This window comes from Urocitellus parryii, chromosome 10, assembly GCF_045843805.1.
Source record: "Urocitellus parryii isolate mUroPar1 chromosome 10, mUroPar1.hap1, whole genome shotgun sequence".
NCBI classification, from domain to species: domain Eukaryota; kingdom Metazoa; phylum Chordata; class Mammalia; order Rodentia; family Sciuridae; genus Urocitellus; species Urocitellus parryii.
The window spans coordinates 25,082,667-25,104,626 of NC_135540.1; the positions used below are offsets into that span (position 1 = coordinate 25,082,667).

The 21,960-nt window shown below is 33.8% G+C and overlaps 1 protein-coding gene across 4 annotated transcripts in view; it reads right to left on the reverse strand.

Annotated features, from left to right (window-relative positions):
• Lrba (LPS responsive beige-like anchor protein) overlaps positions 1-21,960 on the reverse strand; it is a 683,057-nt gene that overhangs the window by 565,580 nt on the left and 95,517 nt on the right. For all 4 annotated transcript variants that reach the window (XR_013344428.1, XM_026384651.2, XM_077803581.1 and 1 more), the window contains exons 10-17: positions 17,630-17,827; positions 17,307-17,440; positions 13,612-13,720; positions 13,135-13,287; positions 7,249-7,417; positions 4,816-4,895; positions 2,758-2,820; positions 237-334 (exon numbers count right to left, since the gene is read on the reverse strand). Coding sequence is in view for 3 of the 4 variants with exons in the window: in XM_026384651.2 (XP_026240436.2) it covers positions 237-334; positions 2,758-2,820; positions 4,816-4,895; positions 7,249-7,417; positions 13,135-13,287; positions 13,612-13,720; positions 17,307-17,440; positions 17,630-17,827 (1,004 nt within the window). In the remaining variant the exon portion in view is untranslated. The remainder of the gene's footprint in view (positions 1-236; positions 335-2,757; positions 2,821-4,815; positions 4,896-7,248; positions 7,418-13,134; positions 13,288-13,611; positions 13,721-17,306; positions 17,441-17,629; positions 17,828-21,960) is intronic.

Here is a 21,960-nt window from a genome sequence, read left to right on the forward strand (position 1 = left end):
TAAAAAATACAAGAGTACTGTGTTGAATCCCCAGTATCAAAAAAATGTCACTCAATATAGAGTCTCCAAGGTTCATTTAAAAAGCAAAATAATGAAATAAGTGTGTCTTATATCTTAACTCACATAATAATGTAAAGTCAAATACTACTTTTACTACTTTTCATATTTAAGAATCTTTCCAGTATTTCCAAAGTAGCCCTTTTTTTAATTAAGACTCTTGCTGTAGTAACACTTACCGTAACCCATTCCTTTGGTCAAAAGCAGGAATCATAGAGTTAGGATGCTCTGACATTAATGCAACAAGCAGCTGTAGGACATCCATTAGATTGTCATCCTATTTAGAAATTAAAAAGTAAAAATATGAGGAAAAAGCAATATATATGAATACTTCTAAAACAGAAGAAATTTAAACTTTATAAAAATAGACATATCTATAATACTTGTTTTGCACAAATTGTTCTCTTTTTTAAATATTTTTTTTATGGTTGGACACAATACCTTTATTTCACTCATTTTATTTTTTACATGGTGCTGAGGACCAGACCCAGGGTCCCACCGAGATGAGCGCTCTACCGCTGAGCCACAACCCCAGCTCCCAAGTTGTTCTTAAAATACTTTCATCTATATGAATCAAAAACCACATCATCAGGGCTGGAGATGTGGCTCAGCGGTAGCGCGCTCGCCTGGCATGCGTGCGGCCCGGGTTCGATCCTCAGCACCACATACCAACAAAGATGTTGTGTCCGCCGAGAACTAAAAAATAAATATTAAAAATTCTCTCTCTCTCTCTCCTCTCTCACTCTCTCTTTAAAAAAAAAAAAAAATATATTTAAAAAAAAACCCACATCATCAAATAGCCATGTAATTTCTTACTCTGAGAAATAAAATATCTCTTATAATGACTCAAGATTTCCCAAAGGCACATTCTCTAGAAATAGTAGATCTAACTTAGTGGATTTCTCCTACCCCCAAGGAAGGCTCACACGTCACTAAAACCGGGAGAAGAGAGGAAACTAAGTCGTATTTTTTATTATAGAAATACATATCAGAGTCATTAACATACTAATACATGTGAATCTGGTGATAGTGTTAGGGGCAAAAGGTTATAAATTATTTCCTAAACTTATTTAACCTAGAATACTTTGTTCACCATGTCTCTTAAGAAAATAGCTCTAAAAGAATATTTTTTGGAAAATGTTGACTGGATAGCTCTTTTTTTGTTTTAATAGTTTTTAGTTGTAGATGGACACAATACCTTTATTTTATATATTTATTTGTATGTGGTAATGAGGATCACACATGCCAATCAAGTGCTCTACCACTGAAGCACAACCCCAGTCCTGGGTTGTTCTCATTTATTATCTGTTGTCAGTATTAAAGATTAAGATGGCCCTAAATGTTCATTACTGAGTCAACATACTACTACACAAATAAAAATTTGTTAATATTTATAGAATATCAGCACAGGAGCACATGTGAGTTCTGAACTCCAAAAACATCTTCATGAAAATCCTTCACAGCCTTTGTTGGATATTCCATTAAGTATACATAGGGAATACTGACCCAAAGGAAAAAAGGAGGCAGGGGAGCCGCTATCACAGGTTCATTCATTTAGTTGTCTTGACTTTAATTTTTCCTTTAGTGCTTTTGAATTTTTGCTATGACAGCTATTTTTGGTAAGTTAAGTAGATAATCTAGAGCTGGGGCACTGAGCCTCAGGAGAAATATTATTTAGAAGACCTGAAAGATCCCAGAATTAAGACACAGATAAAATATGGACCATTGTGACTTCCAATTATCTCTTATGAATTCCTTTATTTGTTCCATTTAATGATAAAAGACAAAATTACATATAATAACAGGAATTTCAACAGAAAACTTGTCAACTATTATTTCTGGTCAGGAAAATCTAAAAACATAATACAACATGGTACTCAAGGGAAAAAATCATAATCATTAATGATTTTGAACCAAATATGATCCAATTAAAAAATTTAAGCCATTTTTTTTAATGGGGGCAATTAACCACTGAGCCACATCTCCAATCCTTTTTTGCATTTTATTTAGAGACAGGGTCTCACTGAGTTCCTTAGGGCCTTGCTAAGTTGCTGAGGCTGGCTTTGAACTTGAAATCTTCCTGCCTCAGGCTCCCAAGCTGCTAGGATTACAGGCATGTGACACTGCACCTGGTTTAAGCCATTATTTTATGCCCTGATTATTAACAAACATAGGTCAGACCATTACCTTTCAATTATTAATCATTTTAAAAGTATATTTATTAATTCACAAGGTAAGAATTTTGAATTATCATTTAAAATAAAGACATAATAATTCCATCCATTTCTAAACTTTTAGTTTTTCTCACCTTGATTTAACGCAAAGAAATCTAAGTGTAACACTTTTTTTATATATATGTACATTTTTTTTAGTTGAAGCTGGACACAATACCTTTATTTATTTATTTATATGTGGTACTGAGGATTAAACCCAGGGCCTGACACACCCTAGGTGAGTGCTCCACCACTGAGCCACAACCCCAGCCATAATACTTTTTAAAGCCTTTCATGATTATTCTCAGAGCCATCCTGTGATAAGAAATTATTTAAATACAAGTTGCTAGAATTTAATTCCTAAATAGACACCCTTACCTCCCATTACAATTATATGATCAATGAAGATTTACTGTTTTTACCCTTTAAAAAGTTCATAATGAAGCTTCAGAAAATAAGATCCCAAAATATGAAATTAAAATATTACCTCATGCATTGTCAGTAGGTAATTAAGGATGGCCTGCAGTTCATCTTCTTTCACTCCAGAATCCTTCAGAAAAATAATATAAGTATCTGATGCTTACATATGAAAACTACTTTTAAAAGGGAAACTACACACATAGATTTGTCAAGTTTGTCAACTGTTTTAAAGGCAAAAATATATTGTAATATAGAATCTATATTCAAAATAAAAATTTCAGGAAGCATAATTCAATCTCCAAGACTGTGTAGAAATCAATTAAATCTGACATCAATATCTGTTTTCAACACCACATATGAAAGCCTCTTTGGTAAAGCTACAGAATCCTATAAAATAGCCAAAACCAATAAAGTTATGATGTTACAGTAATTATCCACACCTACCACTCCTCTAAATACAGAAGACAAATTTTCTACTTAAAATTAAATTTAGAGTAAAGAGTATAACTAAGATAAATGGTCAAGTACCTAAAATATGAAGAGTAATTTTGCTTGAGAACACTGAACTTTTAAATATGAGCTCAGTATGAAAATTTTCAACATTCTTTATCAATATTTTAATTGTAAAACAAAGCTGCAATCTCAAATACACACACACACACACACACACACACACACACACACACTCACTCACAGGTTCACTTGTCAAAATTTTATCTAGCAGCTAATAAAGAATATTGAATATGTATGTATAAGAATATAGAACATATTCCTTAGAAAACTTGGAATGGAACCACCATTTGACCCAGCTATACCACTCCTCAGTCTATATCTAAAGGACTTAAAATCAGCATACTATAGTGACACACCCACATAAATGTGTACAACTACTCAATTCATATTAGCTAAACTGTGGAACCAACCAAGATGCTCTTCAACAGATGAATGAATAAAGAAACTGTGTTATATATACAAAATGGAATGTTACTCAGCATTAAAAGAGAATAAAATTATGGCATTTGCAGATAAATGGATGGAATTGGAGAATATCATGCTAAACAAAATAAGCCAAAAAGACAAAGACCAAATGTTCTCTCTGAGAAGTAGATGTTAATCCATGATTGGAGGTGAAGGGAAGGGGTTGGGGGCCATCATGGGAAGAATGGAGGAACTTTGGGCAAAGGGGATGGAGAAGGGGAGGTAGAATGGAGCAGGAAAGATGGCGAAATGAGATGGGCATCATTACCCTCAGTGCAGGTATGCACATATGGTGTGACTCTACATTGTGTACAACCAGAGAAAAGAATAGTTGTGCTCCATATTTGTACAATTAATCAAAATGCATTCTGCTGTCATGTAAAACTAATTAGAACAAATAAATTAAAAAAGAATATAGAATATATGTATATTAGAATACAAAACATATTCTAATATAGTATACATAAATATTTATTATAATTTATATTCTAACATAATACATGTTTTAACATAATATTTAATATGAATATATTAGAATATAGTATATAATATAAAAAAGAAATAAAATTATGTAAGAAAATGCTAAATAAAATATAAGTAACAAAAAAATTACATATTGCTACCCTATAAAAGCAAATGCCTTCTTTAAAAATATTATTAAAATTTGCTTTACCTATAATAAAATGAAGAGAAACAAAATGTAATCAATTCTAACAGCCAAAACTCCTATCTGGTACATTTATACAAGAGCACTAACTCTAAAAATCTGATTGTCAGTACAAGAAGGCCCTAGAAATGAAACCTCCTTTAGAAGCTTTGCTGGTTACTATATGGCTAGTGTCAAGATTAGTACCTGGTATTTAACAGAAACTCGGTATATATTTGCTGAATGAAAGAATGAGAACACTTGAGATCTCATACAGATTTTATAACATATAATATACTACAATAATCAATCTACAATTGTGCAGTAACTTATGTTCATGTGTGTCCCAATAGAAACAAAATTTTTAAAAAGGAAACAAACATCATTCAAAGATTATTTCAATGTCTAATTTCACTAACAAAGAAAAACCAAGCCTATATTTTATGTGAAATGATCAGCTACAATACATAGTATGCTACAGGATAAGAAATATGAACTCACCTTCATGACTAATTGCTTAATGAACATCAACAAGAATGCTCGTAGAGAAAGTATTTCTTTTTGATTAGGTCGTGGTCCATCTATTAAAAAGAAACAAGATACGCATATTTAGTATTTCGAAGACCTCAAAGTGATCTAAATATTAAATTCTCATTCCCAATAGCTTTTCCATTTACTTACAAGAAACATAAAAATTTTCTAAAGAGTGACCTTCCAGCCAGGTGCGGTAGCGCACATCTGTAATCCCAGCAGCTGGGGAAGCTGAGGCAGGAGGATCACAAGTTCAAAGCCAGCTTCCTCAAAAGTGAGGTGCTAAATAACTCAGTGAGACCCTGTCTCTAAATAAAATACAAAATAGAGCTGGGGATGTGGCTCAGTGGTCAAGTGCCCCTGAGTTCAATCCCTGGTACCAAAAAAAAAAAAAATAGAGTGACTTGCCCTTCTATGCCCCTCAAAAGAAAAAGACAAGCATTCAATCCCACACGCAATTGTACACACAATACTACAAGTGCACAAAACAGATTGTGCTGAAACTACAATAAAAAAGTCTATACTTTAAGTAGATCAAAAGATTTCAAAAACATAAAAATGAAGTGACAAATGAAATTTGTGTTCAGTAATAATGTACACTTTCATTTTAAAAGACTCTGAAGGTGTTAATAAGGTAACAAGTTAAAAAAAGGAAAATCTAAACTTTGAAAATTAATAATATATGTGAATTCAAAATGAAAACAACTTTTTCTCTTATAGCTATTACAAAAAAAATCTCAAAAAGAAACATGCCTCACCACACAGCATTGTTCATGAAGAAGGGAAACATTATGCTGACTACCTCTGACATCTCAGTCTCTGCTTAGAAAAGTTCTTTGTAACACATGGCTCACATTAAGTCAATTTTCATGTCTCAAACATATAATTCTAAAGTAAAAAGCTTTTGAAACCAAATACTCATTGTTCTAAGATCTTAAGTTTCGTACCTGTTTGCCTCATATATTCTACAATCCACACCTCCCATCACTATTTACAGCTAGCTAGTTACTAGACCACCAAGGCACAGGACCACCACGGCCTTAAACAGATCAATTAAAATAGGAAGAAAATTGTTTAAAATGTGTTCCACGTGATAATTCCTAGACAAAGAACAGGCTAAAGATTTAGAATAGAATCAAGAAGTCTATTCAGCTCTCTCATGTGAAGAATGAGAGTTTCCCAGTCACTAGTTAGTTATAAAATGAAGGTCAGAATACAAAGCCAGCACCCAGGACAAGACATGATACATCCAGAGCAACATTAAACCATCACCAGGAAATTCTGACTTGGCTTTACATCTGCCACACGCTTGCCAGCTTAAACAAGTCATATAACTTTTTATGTCCTCACAGCTTTCTAAAGTAAAGATCCAATTTTCTTTCTCAAAAAAAAGAAAAAGAAAACTGAGTTTATTTTGAAGGTGACTTAAAAAGTACTATATAAATATGAAATGTGTCTTTGTATATTTAAATAGCCTTTGACTAAGATGAGAACATATCTTGTTTGGCTCCTCAGCCATCTATTTCCTGATTTCAAACCACAGCCCTTCAATTTCATCAAGGGACTGAACCCATTCCTACTCTCCAAAAAAGTGTTCTGGGCCATCAGTACAATAACTGCCACAGATATGGGAACATGCTGCAGTCAGAACCACCAAGTTGCAAAGAGACTGAAAGAGACTTTTGCTGAAAATACTGGATATAGACAGATTGCTCTGTTGCAATTAAAGCTGGAAAGATGTGAAGATAGACTGCTGCTGGCCACTATAAAGGGAAAAAATATGCTAAAACAGCCAACACAGAAGAAAAACTAGTAGAGAGGCAAATTCTGGACATTGGCATCAATTTGTACCTAAACAGTCACATGACATCAGCTGAAAAACTCGTTTTTTACATAGCCAATTTGAAGATTTTGCAAAAGTTCAAGTTCTATTTTCCCCCTTCCATAAACTGCTGACATGATGAATGAATATTAACCTTTCATTGAGTCAGTCCTGACTAATAAGAAAAACACTACTATGATTTTATAATAATTTCATTATCTCTATTAGAAGCAGATGCCCCCTACTTCTTTAAGAAATATCCATCTCCCCAAAACACTGTTTTCAATGAATCTCAGCACCAATACCAGCAACAAATTAAGAAATTTCTTCTTACTTGCAGTGCACTATAAATATTTTAGTCATATCTGCTACCCAAACAATTTATATGGGCACAAGCACTGTTCTTCCATATAAAGAGCAAGTTATCAACTTGTGGCAAACACAGGAAACAAACTACTAAAATTATCTATAAGATTAAAATAAAATTTTGCCATAATGGTTTATAAAAACTGCACAATAATATGATACTATCAAACATCCTGATTTGCTATTGGGATAACACATAGGCAAGGAGGATATACCTAATCCTTTGGGGGTGATACCACTTCGGTCTTGGGGATTCACTGCCCAATAGTAGTACTTCAGTGTGTGCATGATGAGAAGCACTGTACCAACTCTGCGAATCGTATTATATATGTTGACTGTACCAATGAATTCAGTGGACAAATAAGTATAGAGCATCAGTTGAACCTACAAAGTAAAACATTAAAAACTTAAATCAAAGAAACCCATCAGCATTTTATCCCATTTCTAGTAACACTTGTTCCAAAAAGTAAGATACTGAGCTTGATGATAATCCTCAGGACAGATAACACTCCACACTGAGACACAAGCATACATACACCTCACAAAATCAAATCAGTAATTTCTATTTTTACAGTAGCATTATAAAGTAAATACCCCCATTATATCAAATTGTACAACACTATTCCATGGAAATAATTTTGCCATTTAGCAATCAGCAATTATTCATGAGCCTGAGTAACTTCTTTATAATAAACCAACTACCTGTAATGTGCACAGTTGTTGGGTTTTTATTGAAGAAAGGGGTTGCAGTAGGGGTTATGGGGGATTGAACTCAGGGAAACTTGACCACTGAGCCACATCACCAGCCCAATTGTGTATTTTACTTCAAGACATGGTCTCACTGAGTTGCTTAGTGCCTTGCTTTTGCTGAGACTGGCTTTGAACTTGAGATCCTTCTGCCTCAGCCTCCAGAGCCGTTGGGATTATAGGCGTGCCCCACCACATCCAGCACCCAGTTGTTTTAAAAGGCTAAAATTTTCTTCAGAAAATTAGAAGTTATAACAACTCAAAGGAAAAAAAAACAGTAGTAACTCAAAAGGGAAAAAAAAAAACAGGAGTAATCAACAGCAAAAGCAAGAATCCACAGAAAAAAAAATTTAGCTAGGCACAGTGGGCACACACCTGTAATCCCAGCAGCTCAGGAGTCTGGAGACAGGAGGATCACAAGTTCAAAGCCAGCCTCGGCAATTCAGCAAGGCCCTAAGCAACTCAGCAAGACCCTGTCTCTAAATAAAATATTTTTTAATAAAAGCCAGGGATGATGTAGCTCAGTGTTTAAGCACCTCTGGGTTCAATCCCCAGTACCAAAAAAAAAAAAAATTGAGAGCTTTTCTTAAGAAATATTTATTAGAAAAATAGAATTCTGTTATGATATTTCATTACCACAACATTTAAATCTAGTATTTTCATCATAAAATTCCAATTCTTATACATGTATTTCATTTCTCTCACGAAAGGATTCTTTGGTCTCATAAATAGACTAAATACATAAGAACTTACATGTTTATATTAGATTCAAAATAACCTCTTCCTATATCAGAAAAAGGATTAAGTGCTTTCCATTATTACATAGATCACCTTAATATAAAAGTCCAGTAAAATTGTGCCTCTAAAATTCACCAAAGCTATACTCCAATATTTACTGCAGCACAAAATCAGGACTGCTTTTTTTTTCTACTCTCATCTTGAAATCATGAATTTCTCATTTTATTGCTAGTGAATGCATTTTATAAACTGAATAACTTTAAGTAATATATATATATATATATATATATATATATATATATATATATATATATGTATATGTATGTATACACACACACACTCTCTACCCTTGGCCACAGACCAAATCACTCCTGATCATTTACAACGGAACATTTGTTATATTATCTTCCTGGACAGGGAAGGCATTTTCATTTTCAACCCTGCAAGATACCTCAGTGTCCCCTTGGGGATTTCTTCAGAGAGTGAAAATTAGGTACCTATATTTCAGGTATCCTACAAAAAAACAATCAAGGTCAAATGAATTTAAGAATCAATTAGTAATGGTAAAATGTGACAGAATCTGAATCATTTAAAAGAGGGGCTGAGAAGACCACTATAGTTTAGAAAACTATACATATACTAAGATTCAATGATTGCTGAAGGGTGATTTTTTTTAAATGTAGCTACTGCTATTTAAATGGATAGGTCCTATCTATTTGTCCATGAAGCAATGTAAAATTTCCTATGACATAGTTCAAATTCTTAACCACTTGATTTCAGTCATTCAGCAAACATTTACAACTACATACACACAGCGCTGAGTTACTGGTATACAATGGCACATACGCTGGCCCTCAGTAGCTGAAATACACTTGAGAAGAAAATTACACATAAATGTAAGCAAAAAATCAGAGACAATAAATACATCTGCAGCAATAAAAAATGGTCATGAGGGCTGTGGCTATGGCTCAGGGGTAGAGCACTTGTCTCGCATGTGTGAGGCCCTGGGTTCAATCCTTAGCACCACATAAATAAAATAAAAAGGTATTGTGTCCACCTACAACTAAAAAAATATTTTTTAAAAAAATGGTCATGACCTAATTAGAGAATAAGCTTTAAATACTACAAATGCAGAGGCCAGAGGAACTATTATGGGTAAGTTGAAATAGTGAGGAAAAGCTTCACCAATTGAGTAACAGGCTTCGAAGATAAGGAGTAAGACAGGCAGACCGAAAAGAAGAAATTGTAAATAAGGAAAATAGTGGTTGAAATAAAAGTATTCCCTAAACCTAGAACAGTGGTTCTCAAACCTAACTGCACATTATAAGAATTAGAAAACATTTTTTTAAAATACTGATTTCTGAAGCATACATCAGACTAATGAAATAAAAATCTAGGGTGGAGGGAGTGGGATTCTGCTTCTGTTCTTGTTTTTAAAAACCTCTCCAGAGCTGGGGTTGTGGCTCAGCAGTAGAGTGCATGCCTAGCATGTGTGAGGCATTGGGTTCAATTCTTGGCATCACATAAAAATAAAATAAAGGTTAATGTGTACTAAACAACAAATTTAAAAAAAAAAACCCACCCCCAATTGAGTCTTTTAGCAGCCAAGATCTGAGCTTCTAAACTAAAATATCTAGAGAAGAGACCTGTTAAGAAGGCTTAGAGCTAGATAAGGGACTACATTCTGAAAATAATGGGAAACCATTCACAGCTTTGAAGCCAAGAAATGATCTGATGAGTGTGGTATGTTAAGAACATAGAGGATGGGGCTGGGGTTCTGGCTCAGTGGTAGAGCACTTGCCTAGCATATGTGAGGCACTGGGTTAGATCCTCAGCACCACATAAAAATAAATAAATAAAATTAAGGTATTGTGTACATCTACAACTAAAAAATAAAGAACATACAGGAAAGAAACATTTACTGAAAACTTTTTTAAAAACTAATAAAAAGAACAAAGAATAAAAATGAAATAGAAACACACAGGAATTCTGGCAGATACGTGATTATAATCAGTCAAATAGAAAACTAGAGAAAGTTTACTAAGAATTATACTATAGTAAAAGAAAAATGAATAGGATTTAATAACAGCACAGATGAATGAAGACCCTAAGATTAAAGACCATAAGCTAATTATGAATAAACCTTCCCTCATTCACTCATTATAGAATCCAATAACCATATAAATTAGGTAACTCAATCTTTCTCCATAGATCTGAATTCTATGAAGGTAAAAATCAGGTCTATCTTGTTCTCCACTCCACCCAGGAAGAAGCAGTCACTCAACAAATACTTGTTGAGTAAACAAAGGACCATTATAGATAAGAAAATTCATATTTCCTGTTAGGTCATTAAAATTTTTTTCTCTGAGCAGATCTAAAACAAATGAAAATTATGAATTACTGATTCCTTTTCCAAAAACAAAGTTTCATTCATACAGCCATACCTTTGACTTAAGTAACCAGAGATAGATTTACTCTGAAGCTAATGAAGCTTAAACTTTCAACCACTCATCAATGCATGCTCCTTCTATGATCCTAAGAGTAGTTTTGTATGCACTCTATTGTATTCTTTTTTCTGAAGGAGCTCACTCCCACCATGACAAACTATATGACTTTCAAGTCCAACAAAATTTGGATCTGCCCTTTGTTATAATTACCTTTATAGTAAAGTAAAAGAAAAATGAAATCCCTCATGGATATACAAAGCAGATGGCTGAAACAGAAGTAAGTTTATTATCAATCTCACAAATTCTAAAAAGGAAATTAGGAAAAGTTATTAAAAAGTAGAAGGTAAGAAACTAAATGTAATATTATAAATCTAAAAAAATCATGCAATTATCTTAAAAAATATTCCCCTACAAGTAAGTACCTAATAAGAGGCCTTCTGACCACTTCAAAAGAGACATGATACCTTACAAATATGCTGGTTAGTAAGACAAAAAAGTGTCTAGTAAAAGGCTGAAAAAGCAACTTGAAACAATCCTTGAAAAGAAATAAGACTGAAGGTCATGAAAAGCGAAAGAGGTCAAAATTTAACCTGGAGACAAAAAGCTACAACCTCCAGCTGCCTCCTCTGATTATTTCCAAATGGCAATCTGAGTCAGCAGCTGCTTTTCTCTTTAACATTTGAAAAGACCAGCTGAAATTAAGATATTATTTAATTCCAGAAAAGCAAGAAAGTATTCATACATTTTTTTCTGACAACTAGAATAAGTATGTGCTATTCCAACCTAAATAATGATAGATACTGCAAGTGGACGAAAAGGAGGAGGAGAGAAGAAAATAAAGGGTTTGAAATAACATGACTTTTAACAAAAATTATGGATATAATTAGGCAATTTAATGAAAATTTTCCTTTGTCAAGTTTGCTTGAAACTACCACTACTAAATTTTTAGGATGATTTAATACATCCATCAGAATTTAATAAAGACTCTTCCCAGACTTTACCACAAATTCATTTATATTCACATAGAAGTAACTGGTTTGCTATTAAAGTGCTAAAAATACATTGTAGGTACAAATAAACATGTCTTTATCATCTGAATTGATATAAAATTTAAATGAGAGAGACTAGTATATCCTACCTCCAAGGAAAGAGTGACATTTCAGCTGCACCAATAAGAATGAAATGAAGAGCTGGGCATGGTGTCACACCCTATAATCCCAGCAGCTCAGGAGGCTGAGGCAGTAGTGTTGAAAGTTCAAAACCAGCCTCACCAATTCAATGAGACCCTAAGCAATTCAGTGAGATGCTATCTCAAAATAAAAACCAAAAAAGGCTGGGGATGTAGCTCAATGGTAAAGCACCCCTGGGTTAAATCTGCAGTATCCCACCCCACAAAAAATGAAACACAGAGTTCATTACATTGGTAAAATGCAAAAGTATATAAGGAGATACAAAGAGTGAGAACAGGGTAAACTGTTAAGGAATGGAAATATCTCTCTCTCTCTCTCTCTCTCTCTCTCTCTCTCTCTCTCTCTCTGTATGTGTGTGTGTATACACACACACCACGTATATATACATGTATATATGTACATGTATATATGTGTATACATGTACATATATACATGTGTATATATTTGCAATAGAACAGAGCTACATACTTACATCAGAATTGTCTAAATTTGACATATTTAATAAACAAAATCTCTCTTAAATAAAACTTTATTTAAAAATAATTGTGGAATGTGATGATTATTATTATCCAAAGTACAGAGATGAAGACACCAATTGGTGTGAATATACTATGTATACAACCAGAGATACGGAAAATTTTGCTCTATATATGTAATAAGAATTGTAATGCATTCTGCTGTCATATATAAAAAATAAATAAATAAATAAATAAATATAAAAATAAAAAATAAAGACCATAGCTCAATTTTGAAATATAATAACATTCATTTACAAAAAGGGAGAGAGAGAAGAAGGGGAAACACATTGACTTCCAAATTTTCCTGAAAAGCAAAAAAGCATACTTAGTCAAAAAAGGCAAACCACTGAATCTTACATAATATTATGTAAAAGGAAAAAAAGAATATCCTCATAATTATCATTCTCCTCAAACACAAAACCTTAGCAAAGATAGTAAAACAAAATCAATGTATCTGTCACCTTGGCTGGGGTATGAATCCATATGGCAGGGTTAAGAAGAATGTGATCACACAATTGCTTCAGTAAGGGCATCCCATTCTGAAGATTGCTCAAATATTTTGAAAATGCAAGGCAAAGTTCAAGTACTGCTCTGCTGACATGGGATTTGGAAGACTGCAAAGAAAAGTAGTTTAAAGGTCACACTACTAATTCAAGCAAGGTAAGTAAATTACAGGCTATCAACACACACACAAACACACACAAAAAAAAATTGGCCCACAAATTTATGCTCAAAGTAAAAGAGGGCATGAGGCTCCCTACCACACTTCTTTAATACAAGAATAGAGACAAGGTAAAACAACAAAATATTATTTTAATTTAATTAATTTTCTGTTAACCAAGGAGACATGTTTGTCGACAGGGATTTCTTAATCACTTAGGGAACAAGTACATGAACCGCAAATAAAGAATCCAAATGGTAAAATATTTCTTATTTACCTTTTCAAGACTATATCCTATTACCAAGAAGCCTTTACAGGCAAGCATCTGCTCCTGCATAGCAATTGAGTTCTTCAACAGCTCCATTATAAAAGCCAACAGGGTTGAACTAGAATTAAAAAAAAAAAAAAGGCAATCATTTGAAAAACCATATTCTATTTAAAAAATTACATTAGATATATGTAGCCTTCTATTTATCTCAATAAAATATTCTCTGTATCAGGGCCAGGGATACAGCTCATCGACACGAGCTCACGCCTAAGATGCTTAAACCTGGGTTCAATCCCCAACACCACCCACACACACACACACCAATAAAAATCTCAATTTCAAAGAAATTGCCATTCTACCAAAACAGCCTCCAAGATTATTGCAGAACTAAATTTAAATTTTCAATGTATAATTAGGATCTACTCAAGTACCTATTTCATATATTTTGTCATACACATTAATAAATGAATGACTTAGAAACAATATGCAAGTACACATTATATAGAGAAAAATGAACAAAGCACAAAACAAGTAATAGAACTGGCTAATAAAAGTACAAATTATATTAAGGACTTAAAGAATACACTTAGAACCTGGGCTCAGTGACACGCACCTGTCAGCCCATTGACTCGAGAGGCTGAGGCAGGAGGATCATATGTTCAAACCCATCCTCAGCAACTTAGCAAGGCCCTAAGCAACTCAGTGAGACCCTGCCTCTAATAAAATATAAAAATTGGCTGGGGCCGGGCGCAGTGGCACATGCCTATAATACCAATGGCTGGGGAGACTGAGATAGGAGGATCTAGGGTCAAAGCCAGCTTCAGCAAAAGCAAGGTGCTAAGCAACTCAGTGAGACCCTGTCTCTAAATAAAATATAAAAAAGGGCTGTGGATGTGGCTTGGTGGTAAAGCACACCTGGGTTCAATCCCTGGTACCAAATATATATGTATATATATATATATATACACACACTTAGATAAGCAAATGGATTCAATTTTGAAGAGCCACTGGTTAAAAGGAGGAAAAAAGTAAACATCTAAAGGTTTAAATCCTCAAAACATAGTAGAGGTTCTAAATGGCCTATTGTGAACTGTGCAGAATTATATGAGCGAAGAAGAAGTAAAGTTAATTTGGAGAAAACTTGTAAGATCCCTGAATACTAATTTAAGAAATTTGTTCACTCCAGACAGTCTTCAAAATTTTAAACGTGACAGGGCTACAACCATGCTCTACGACCTACAATATTTAGAGATATTCACAAGGAAAAGGAATAAGATCAGCTGCCTCCTTTTTAGCAAGTATGGGAGATTCCCAGACAGAGAGCAAGAGTGGCAGCCAACCTCCTCCTCCACATCAATGCTTTAGCTGCTGGCAATTCCAATAAAGACACCAAAATGTTTGAAAAAAAGAAGAGGAGGAGGAAAGGAAAGGAAGAAAAAAAGAAACTTAGCCCTTTTAGAGAATAGCAAAAAGATATTCTATGACCTATTGGTAATTTAATTTTAATATACTAAATATAGCCAGCAAACCAGGCAAGGTGGTGCACAACTATAATTCCAGCTACTCAGGAGACTGAGGCAGGAGGGTCAAAAGTTTAAGGCCAGCCTGGGTAACAGTGATATCCAATATCTATATAAATATATAAAAATTGGCAAATACTAAACTCAATAGATCATTTCTTCATAAAATTTCTTTTCATAGCCTAATAATCTGGAGAACATTCCATCATTAATTATATATGTTAGTAATGGGTTTCAAGTTGCGAATTAAAGCAGAAATCAAAGACAATTTCAAAAGAGAAGGATAGAAAACTTATTTACATTTCTCAAATAATAAATGAAACATAATTATTCTACTATGGTTAGGTTCACTAGAATATACAGCCAGGAAAATTTATTCAGCCATCCTCTCACATGCTTTATAACTCATCCTAGAATTCAAATGCCTTTGCCTTTTCTAGACTCAACACTACAACACAGGAAACAAAGTGCCAAATGTATAATCTAATTTTTAAAAACACACAGACTTAAATCACCTCATAACACTATTAAAGTTTTTGGCTTTTGATTGTATACATGATTGAGAAATAAAATGAAAACCTAAATTCTCATAATAAATCCCTGACAGCTAAGAACTTAAAATATTTGAAAAATGAGAACATAGCTGGGCACCATGGCACATGTCTGCTAATCCCAGTGGCTCAGGAAGCTGAGGCAGGAGGATCACAAGTTCAAAACCAGCCTCAGCAACTTAGCGGGGCCTTAAGCAACTCAGCAAGACCATGTATCAAAATAAAAAATAAAAAGGGCTGGGTATGTGACTCAGTGGTTAAGTACCCCTGGGTTCAATCCCTGGTATCTAAACAAAAATATTAGAGAAAGAGTGGCAGGGGGAGAACAGACAAAAATACAGACTTTTTTAAAAATCCATTATTTGGGCCAAGGAACTAAACAGACTCTTCTCAGAAGAGGATATACAATCAATCAACAAATATATGAAAAAAGTGTTCATCATCTCTAGCAATTAGAGAAATGCAAATCAAAACTACTGTAAAATTTCATCTCACTCCAGTCAGAATGGCAGCCACCAAGAATAAAACAACAATAAGTGTTGCCGAGGATATGGGGAAAAAGGCACACTCATAAACTGCTGGTGGATTGCAAATTGGTGCAACCACTCTGGATAGCAGTATGCAGATTTCTTGGAAAACCTGGAATGGAACCACCATTTGTCCTAGCTATTCCACTCCTCAGTCTATACCTAAAGGACTTAAAAACAGCATACTTCAGGGACACAGCCACATCAATGTTTATAGCAGCACAATTCACAATAGCTAAATTGTGGAACCAACCCAGATGCCCTTCAGTAGATGAATGGATAGGGAAACTTTGGTATATATACACAATGGAATATTACTCAGCATTAAAAGAGAATAAAATCATGGCATTTGCAGGTAAATGAATGAGTTAGAGAATATAATGCTAAATAAGTGAAGTAAGCCAATCCCAAAAAACCAAGGGCCAAATGTTTTCTTTGATATGAGGATGCTGACTCATAATGGTAATGGGGGATGGAAAGGGGGGGGGCTTTAGATAGGACAAAGGGGAGGAAGGGGAAGGGAAGGGGAATGGGGGTAGAGAAGACTGTAGAAAATAAGTTAGACATTATTACCCTAAGACACGGATGGTGTGAAAATACTTTGTGTACAACCAGAGACTTGAAAAATTGTGCTCTATATGTATAATATGAAATGAATTATATTCTGCCATCATATATAACAAATTAGAATAAATAATTTAATTTTAAAAATCCATTATTGCCATTTATAACTTCATTCTAAAACATTTGCTGCTTTTAGAGCTTTCATATTTCCTAATGACAAAACAGAATTATATGAATACTATTGTCATTGATATGGATTTATCATGCCATTTATAAAGAAATACCATTTTGGGGCTGGGGTTATGGCTCAGCAGTAGAGCACTCTCCTCGCATGTGCAAGGCCCTGGGTTCCATCCTCAGCACCACATGAAAATAAATAAAAGTTATTGTGTACAATTATAAAAAAATAAATATTAAAAAAAGAAAAACCATTTTAAAGAAAATATTCTGACTCTATAATAAATGTGAAAGGCAAACAATAAATGCAGTTCAATAAAGATGAAAGTAACTGTCACATGAAATTTAAAATAAAAGACACTCACCAGATTGTCAAGTCGACTTCATCAGATAAATATTGCCTATAATCCAACTGTGCAAAAAGTGGAAATAGCACTTGTACTCCTCCAATTGAATGCATAGCACTTTGAATGGAATGTGTTAAAACTGCCTTCACATCCTTGAAAAAAAAAGATACATTCTTAAGTTTCAATGATTTCTTTTCCAAAACAGTTTAAAACAAAGCACAATAGTAAATGCAGAAACACTAAAATGTAGCATTCCATGTGTTCAAGAGAAGCTATCAAGTACACACCAATAAGTCACCAGAATTTCCCATAGATATATTCTTAAAAGATCAGAGTAGTACCTGGAGCATAAGTGCATGTGGGGAATGAACAAAAATCGAAGGGTTGTCCTTGGGAGAAGATTCGAGGCAAAGCTGGGCATCGGTAGCCCGCGGGTTGTATGTGAAGGCAATGGCACTGGAGAGTTTGCCATCATACAGTAAGAGTTTGTGATGTTCAGCAAGGAAAAGATCACTTTCTGCTTTAAATTTAAATGTACCCTATGAAATTAAAAAGAAAAAAAGAATACTTAAAGTGATACATCACAAAAGAAAATCTAAATACAAATCACCACAGATGTAAAAATTTAAGGAGACATACCATTGATTATTTTTCTAACAGTATCAAATTAGAGAGCCCTCCAAAATACTAGTTTTTACCACTATAAATTTCCCTAAAGGTACTACTTGGTGATTCCTTTAAGTTTTGACACATTATGTTTTCATTTTTATTTGTCTCAAGATATTTTCTAATTTCCCTTGTGATTTATGCCCCATCAGTTGTTTTCTAGTCTAGTTCCATTATGGTCAAAAAAGATACTATTATTTCAATTTTTTAAATGTATTAACACTTGTTTACAGAGCCTACCACATGATCTACCAGAGACAATGTTCCATGTGCACTTGAAAGGAATGTATATTCTACTTTTATTGCACTGAGTGTTCTGTATGTGTCTGCTAATTCCATCAGTCTAGATTGTTGTGCGAGTCCTGTTTCCTTATTGATCTTCTATAGGTTGTTCTACTCATTATTTAAAGTTGAGTATTAAAGTTTCCTACTCTCATTTCATTACTCTGTACTTCTCTCTTCAACTCTGTCAAGATTTACTTCGTCTAGTCACACACCACTTAACAACATTATGATCAATGATGGAATGCACATATGGCAGTGGTCCCACAAGATTATAAAGCCTAGGATCACAAAGCTGTCTTAATTTGTATAAATAAACACTGTAAATGTATTAACAGTAATGAACTATACAATTCAAATTATTTAAAATGGTAAATTTATTGTGTATTTTACCATAATTAAAATTTGTTTAAGGGCTGAGGATGTATCAGGATGTAGCTCAGTAGGAAAAGCACTTACCCAAAGATGCCCTACATTCAATCCCCAGCAACACAAAAAAAAATTGCATAATTAAAAACAAGTGAACAATAAAAAGACAAGTAACCTAATTGAAAAATGGGTAAAGGATCTGAATAGGTCTTTAAGCAAAAATGATAAACAATTTATAAGGAAACAAAAATAATCTCAACATCATTAATTATCAGGGAAATACAAATCAAAACAATGAGGTACCACTTAATACCCACTAGGATGACCACAATCAAAAAGTCCAATGATAACACATGTTGAAGAGTACATGGAAAAATCAGAATCCTCATACACCACTGTGGGAATGTAAATGGTACAGTCAATTTAGAAAACAATCTATAAGTTCCTCAAATATATGACCCAACAATTCCACTTTAAATAACAGACCCAAATAAAGGAAACATAATGTCCACATAAAAATTCATACACAAGTGTTCATGTCAGCATTACTCATAAGAGCCAAAAGGTAAAAACTAAAGTCCACAAACTAACAAATGGATAAACAATGGAATACTAGACAATTATGAAAATGAATGACATTCTAATACATGCTAAAATAGAGATGATATTTGAAAACTTAGGCTTAGTGAAAAAAGGCCAGCCACCAAGGACTACATATAATTTTATCCACTTATTGCCAGAATACACAAATCTGTAGAAACAGAAAGTAGCTAGAGATTTCTAGGGATTGAGAAGAAAGGGAAATGAGTAATGACTGAGGATTAATATTAGGATTTCCTTTTAGGGTAAATAAACTGTAGACAGCAATGATGGTTACACAACTTTGTGATAAAAACCAATGAATTATATACATTAAATGGGCAAATGGTATGTGCCAGAGTTTGGAACTAGAACGTCCTCTAGAGGACATTTCCCTTGTGATTAAAGGCTTAGTGCCCAGCTTGTATGTATACATCAAAATGGTTTCTACCATATGAATAACTAAAAAGAACAAATAAAGACTAAAAAAAAAAAATACCCCAACATACAACATTTAGGTTTTGAAGAGGTGACACAACTTTTTCATAGAAACTTCTTGAAAATCACAATAAAATCTCTCTTAAAAGCTAATAAACTTTCACATCAAAATTCTAGAAACTAAAAGCCTTCTCAGATTAAAGCTGGGAAAATTCACTAACAGTAAACCTCCATTATAAGAATATTAAAGCTATTAAAGTGGAAGGGAAAAAAAGGCATGAGATGGTGGGTATGATTTGAATATGGTAGCATTTATCTCTTAAAGGTTCATATATTGAAATTTAATCCCCACTGTAAGGGTAGAAACTTAAATCCATGGCATCATACTGAAGAGGGGCAAAAGGGTCCCTCAGATTCTTTTATTGTTTTTTACTTTAACCTTTGTTTTATTTATTTATTTTTATGTTTTGCTGAGGATCAAACCCAGTGCCTCACCTGTGCCACACAAGCACTCTACCACTGAGCCACAGCTCCTCTAGATAAACTCTTTTATGGGGACACTAATTCCTTTCCTAAGACAGAAATGGAGCCCTTGTAAGTAAGGAACTTCTCAAAGGTTCTGCCTCTTAAGATGTATCACCTTGGGAGTTATATGAATTTTGAGAAGACAAATATATTCAGACCATAGTATTATGGAAAAAAAATGAACTTTGATCCTTACTATGCACCATACACAAAACTTCATTCAAAATGGATCATAACCTGAAAGATGAATGCTAAAATCATAAAACTCAAAAGAAAACATGAAAAAATATTTCCAGTATTGAAATACTCAAATATTTTCATGTAGACAAAAAGTATTTTAACAGAAGAAATCGACAACATGTAATTCATAAAAATCAAATGCTTTACTCTCCAACAGCCATATTAACAAAACAAAAAATCAACACACACTCAGGAAAAATATGTGTAAATCTTGTGTATGATAAAAAGACCTATTCTATAATACATAAGAAAAAAATCTCAAAAAAAACAAAACATACACTTCACAAGAAAAGATACACAAATAGGTAAAAAGTAATGAGAAAGATCTCCAGCGTGTCAGTACATCTAGTAAGCAAAAGAATACAAATTAAGAACAGAATGAGGGCTGGGGATATGGCTCAAGTAGTAGCGCGCTCACCTGGCATGCGTAAAGCCCTGGGTTTGATCCTCAGCACCACATAAAAATTAAAAAATAAAGATATTGTGTCCATCTAAAGCTAAAAAATAAATATTAAAAAAAAGAACAGAATGAGAGCAGGGGATGTAGTGCAGAGGTAGAGCACTAGCCTCACATGTGTGAGGCTTTGGGTTCAACACCCAGGACTGCAAAGCATTTTCAAAATTGAAAGAAACACATACACATACACATACACACACACACACACACACACACACACACACACACACAGATAGTACTACACATTCACTCAAATGTCTAATATTACAAAGACTGACTATACCATGTATTAACAGATACAGATAGCAGGTACAAATCTCATACTCTACTTGTGAGAATACTGGTGTTTTTTTGTTTGATTTGTTTTTTATTTTCTTTTCAGTGCTGAGAATTGAACCAGGGGTTGTGTTACAAGCACCTTCTCTTTTTTATTCTGACATAGGGCCTTGCTTAAGTTGTTGAAGCCTTGCAATCCTCCTATCTCAGCCTCCAAGGTGGCTGGTATTACAGGCATGTACCACTATGCCCAGAGATAATGTAAAATTATACAATCACCTTGGAAAATACTTTAGCAATTTTAGCTACCATGTTGCTTAGCAATTCCACTTTAAGATAATGACAGAAAAAACATGGTTAAGTCTTAAAAACATGCTGAAAAGAAACAAACTCACAGAAGCACATATTACATGATTCCATTTACATAATACCTTAAGAAAAAAGTCTAAAATGAAAAAAAAAGAACAATGGTTGCATGTTAACAACAATGGGAGAAGACTATGTCAGGCGAAAGAACTGACTGGAAAGGAACATAATGGAACCACCAGTAGTGACAGAAATATTCTACATCTTGATTGTTGAAGTCTTTAACTTTTGTCAAAATTAACTAATTAACCTTTTTGTGGTGCTGGGGATGGAACCCAGGGCCTCATACATACCAGGTTTTATCACTGAGCTACAACTCCATTCTTTTTATTTTATTTTGAGACAGGGTTTCCCTAAGTTGGCCATACTGGCCACAAACTTGCAATCCTCCAGCCTCAGTCTCCCAAGGAGTCAGGATTACAGGCATGTGCCACCATACCCAGCTGTACATGCTTTATATAACTGATAAGTGGA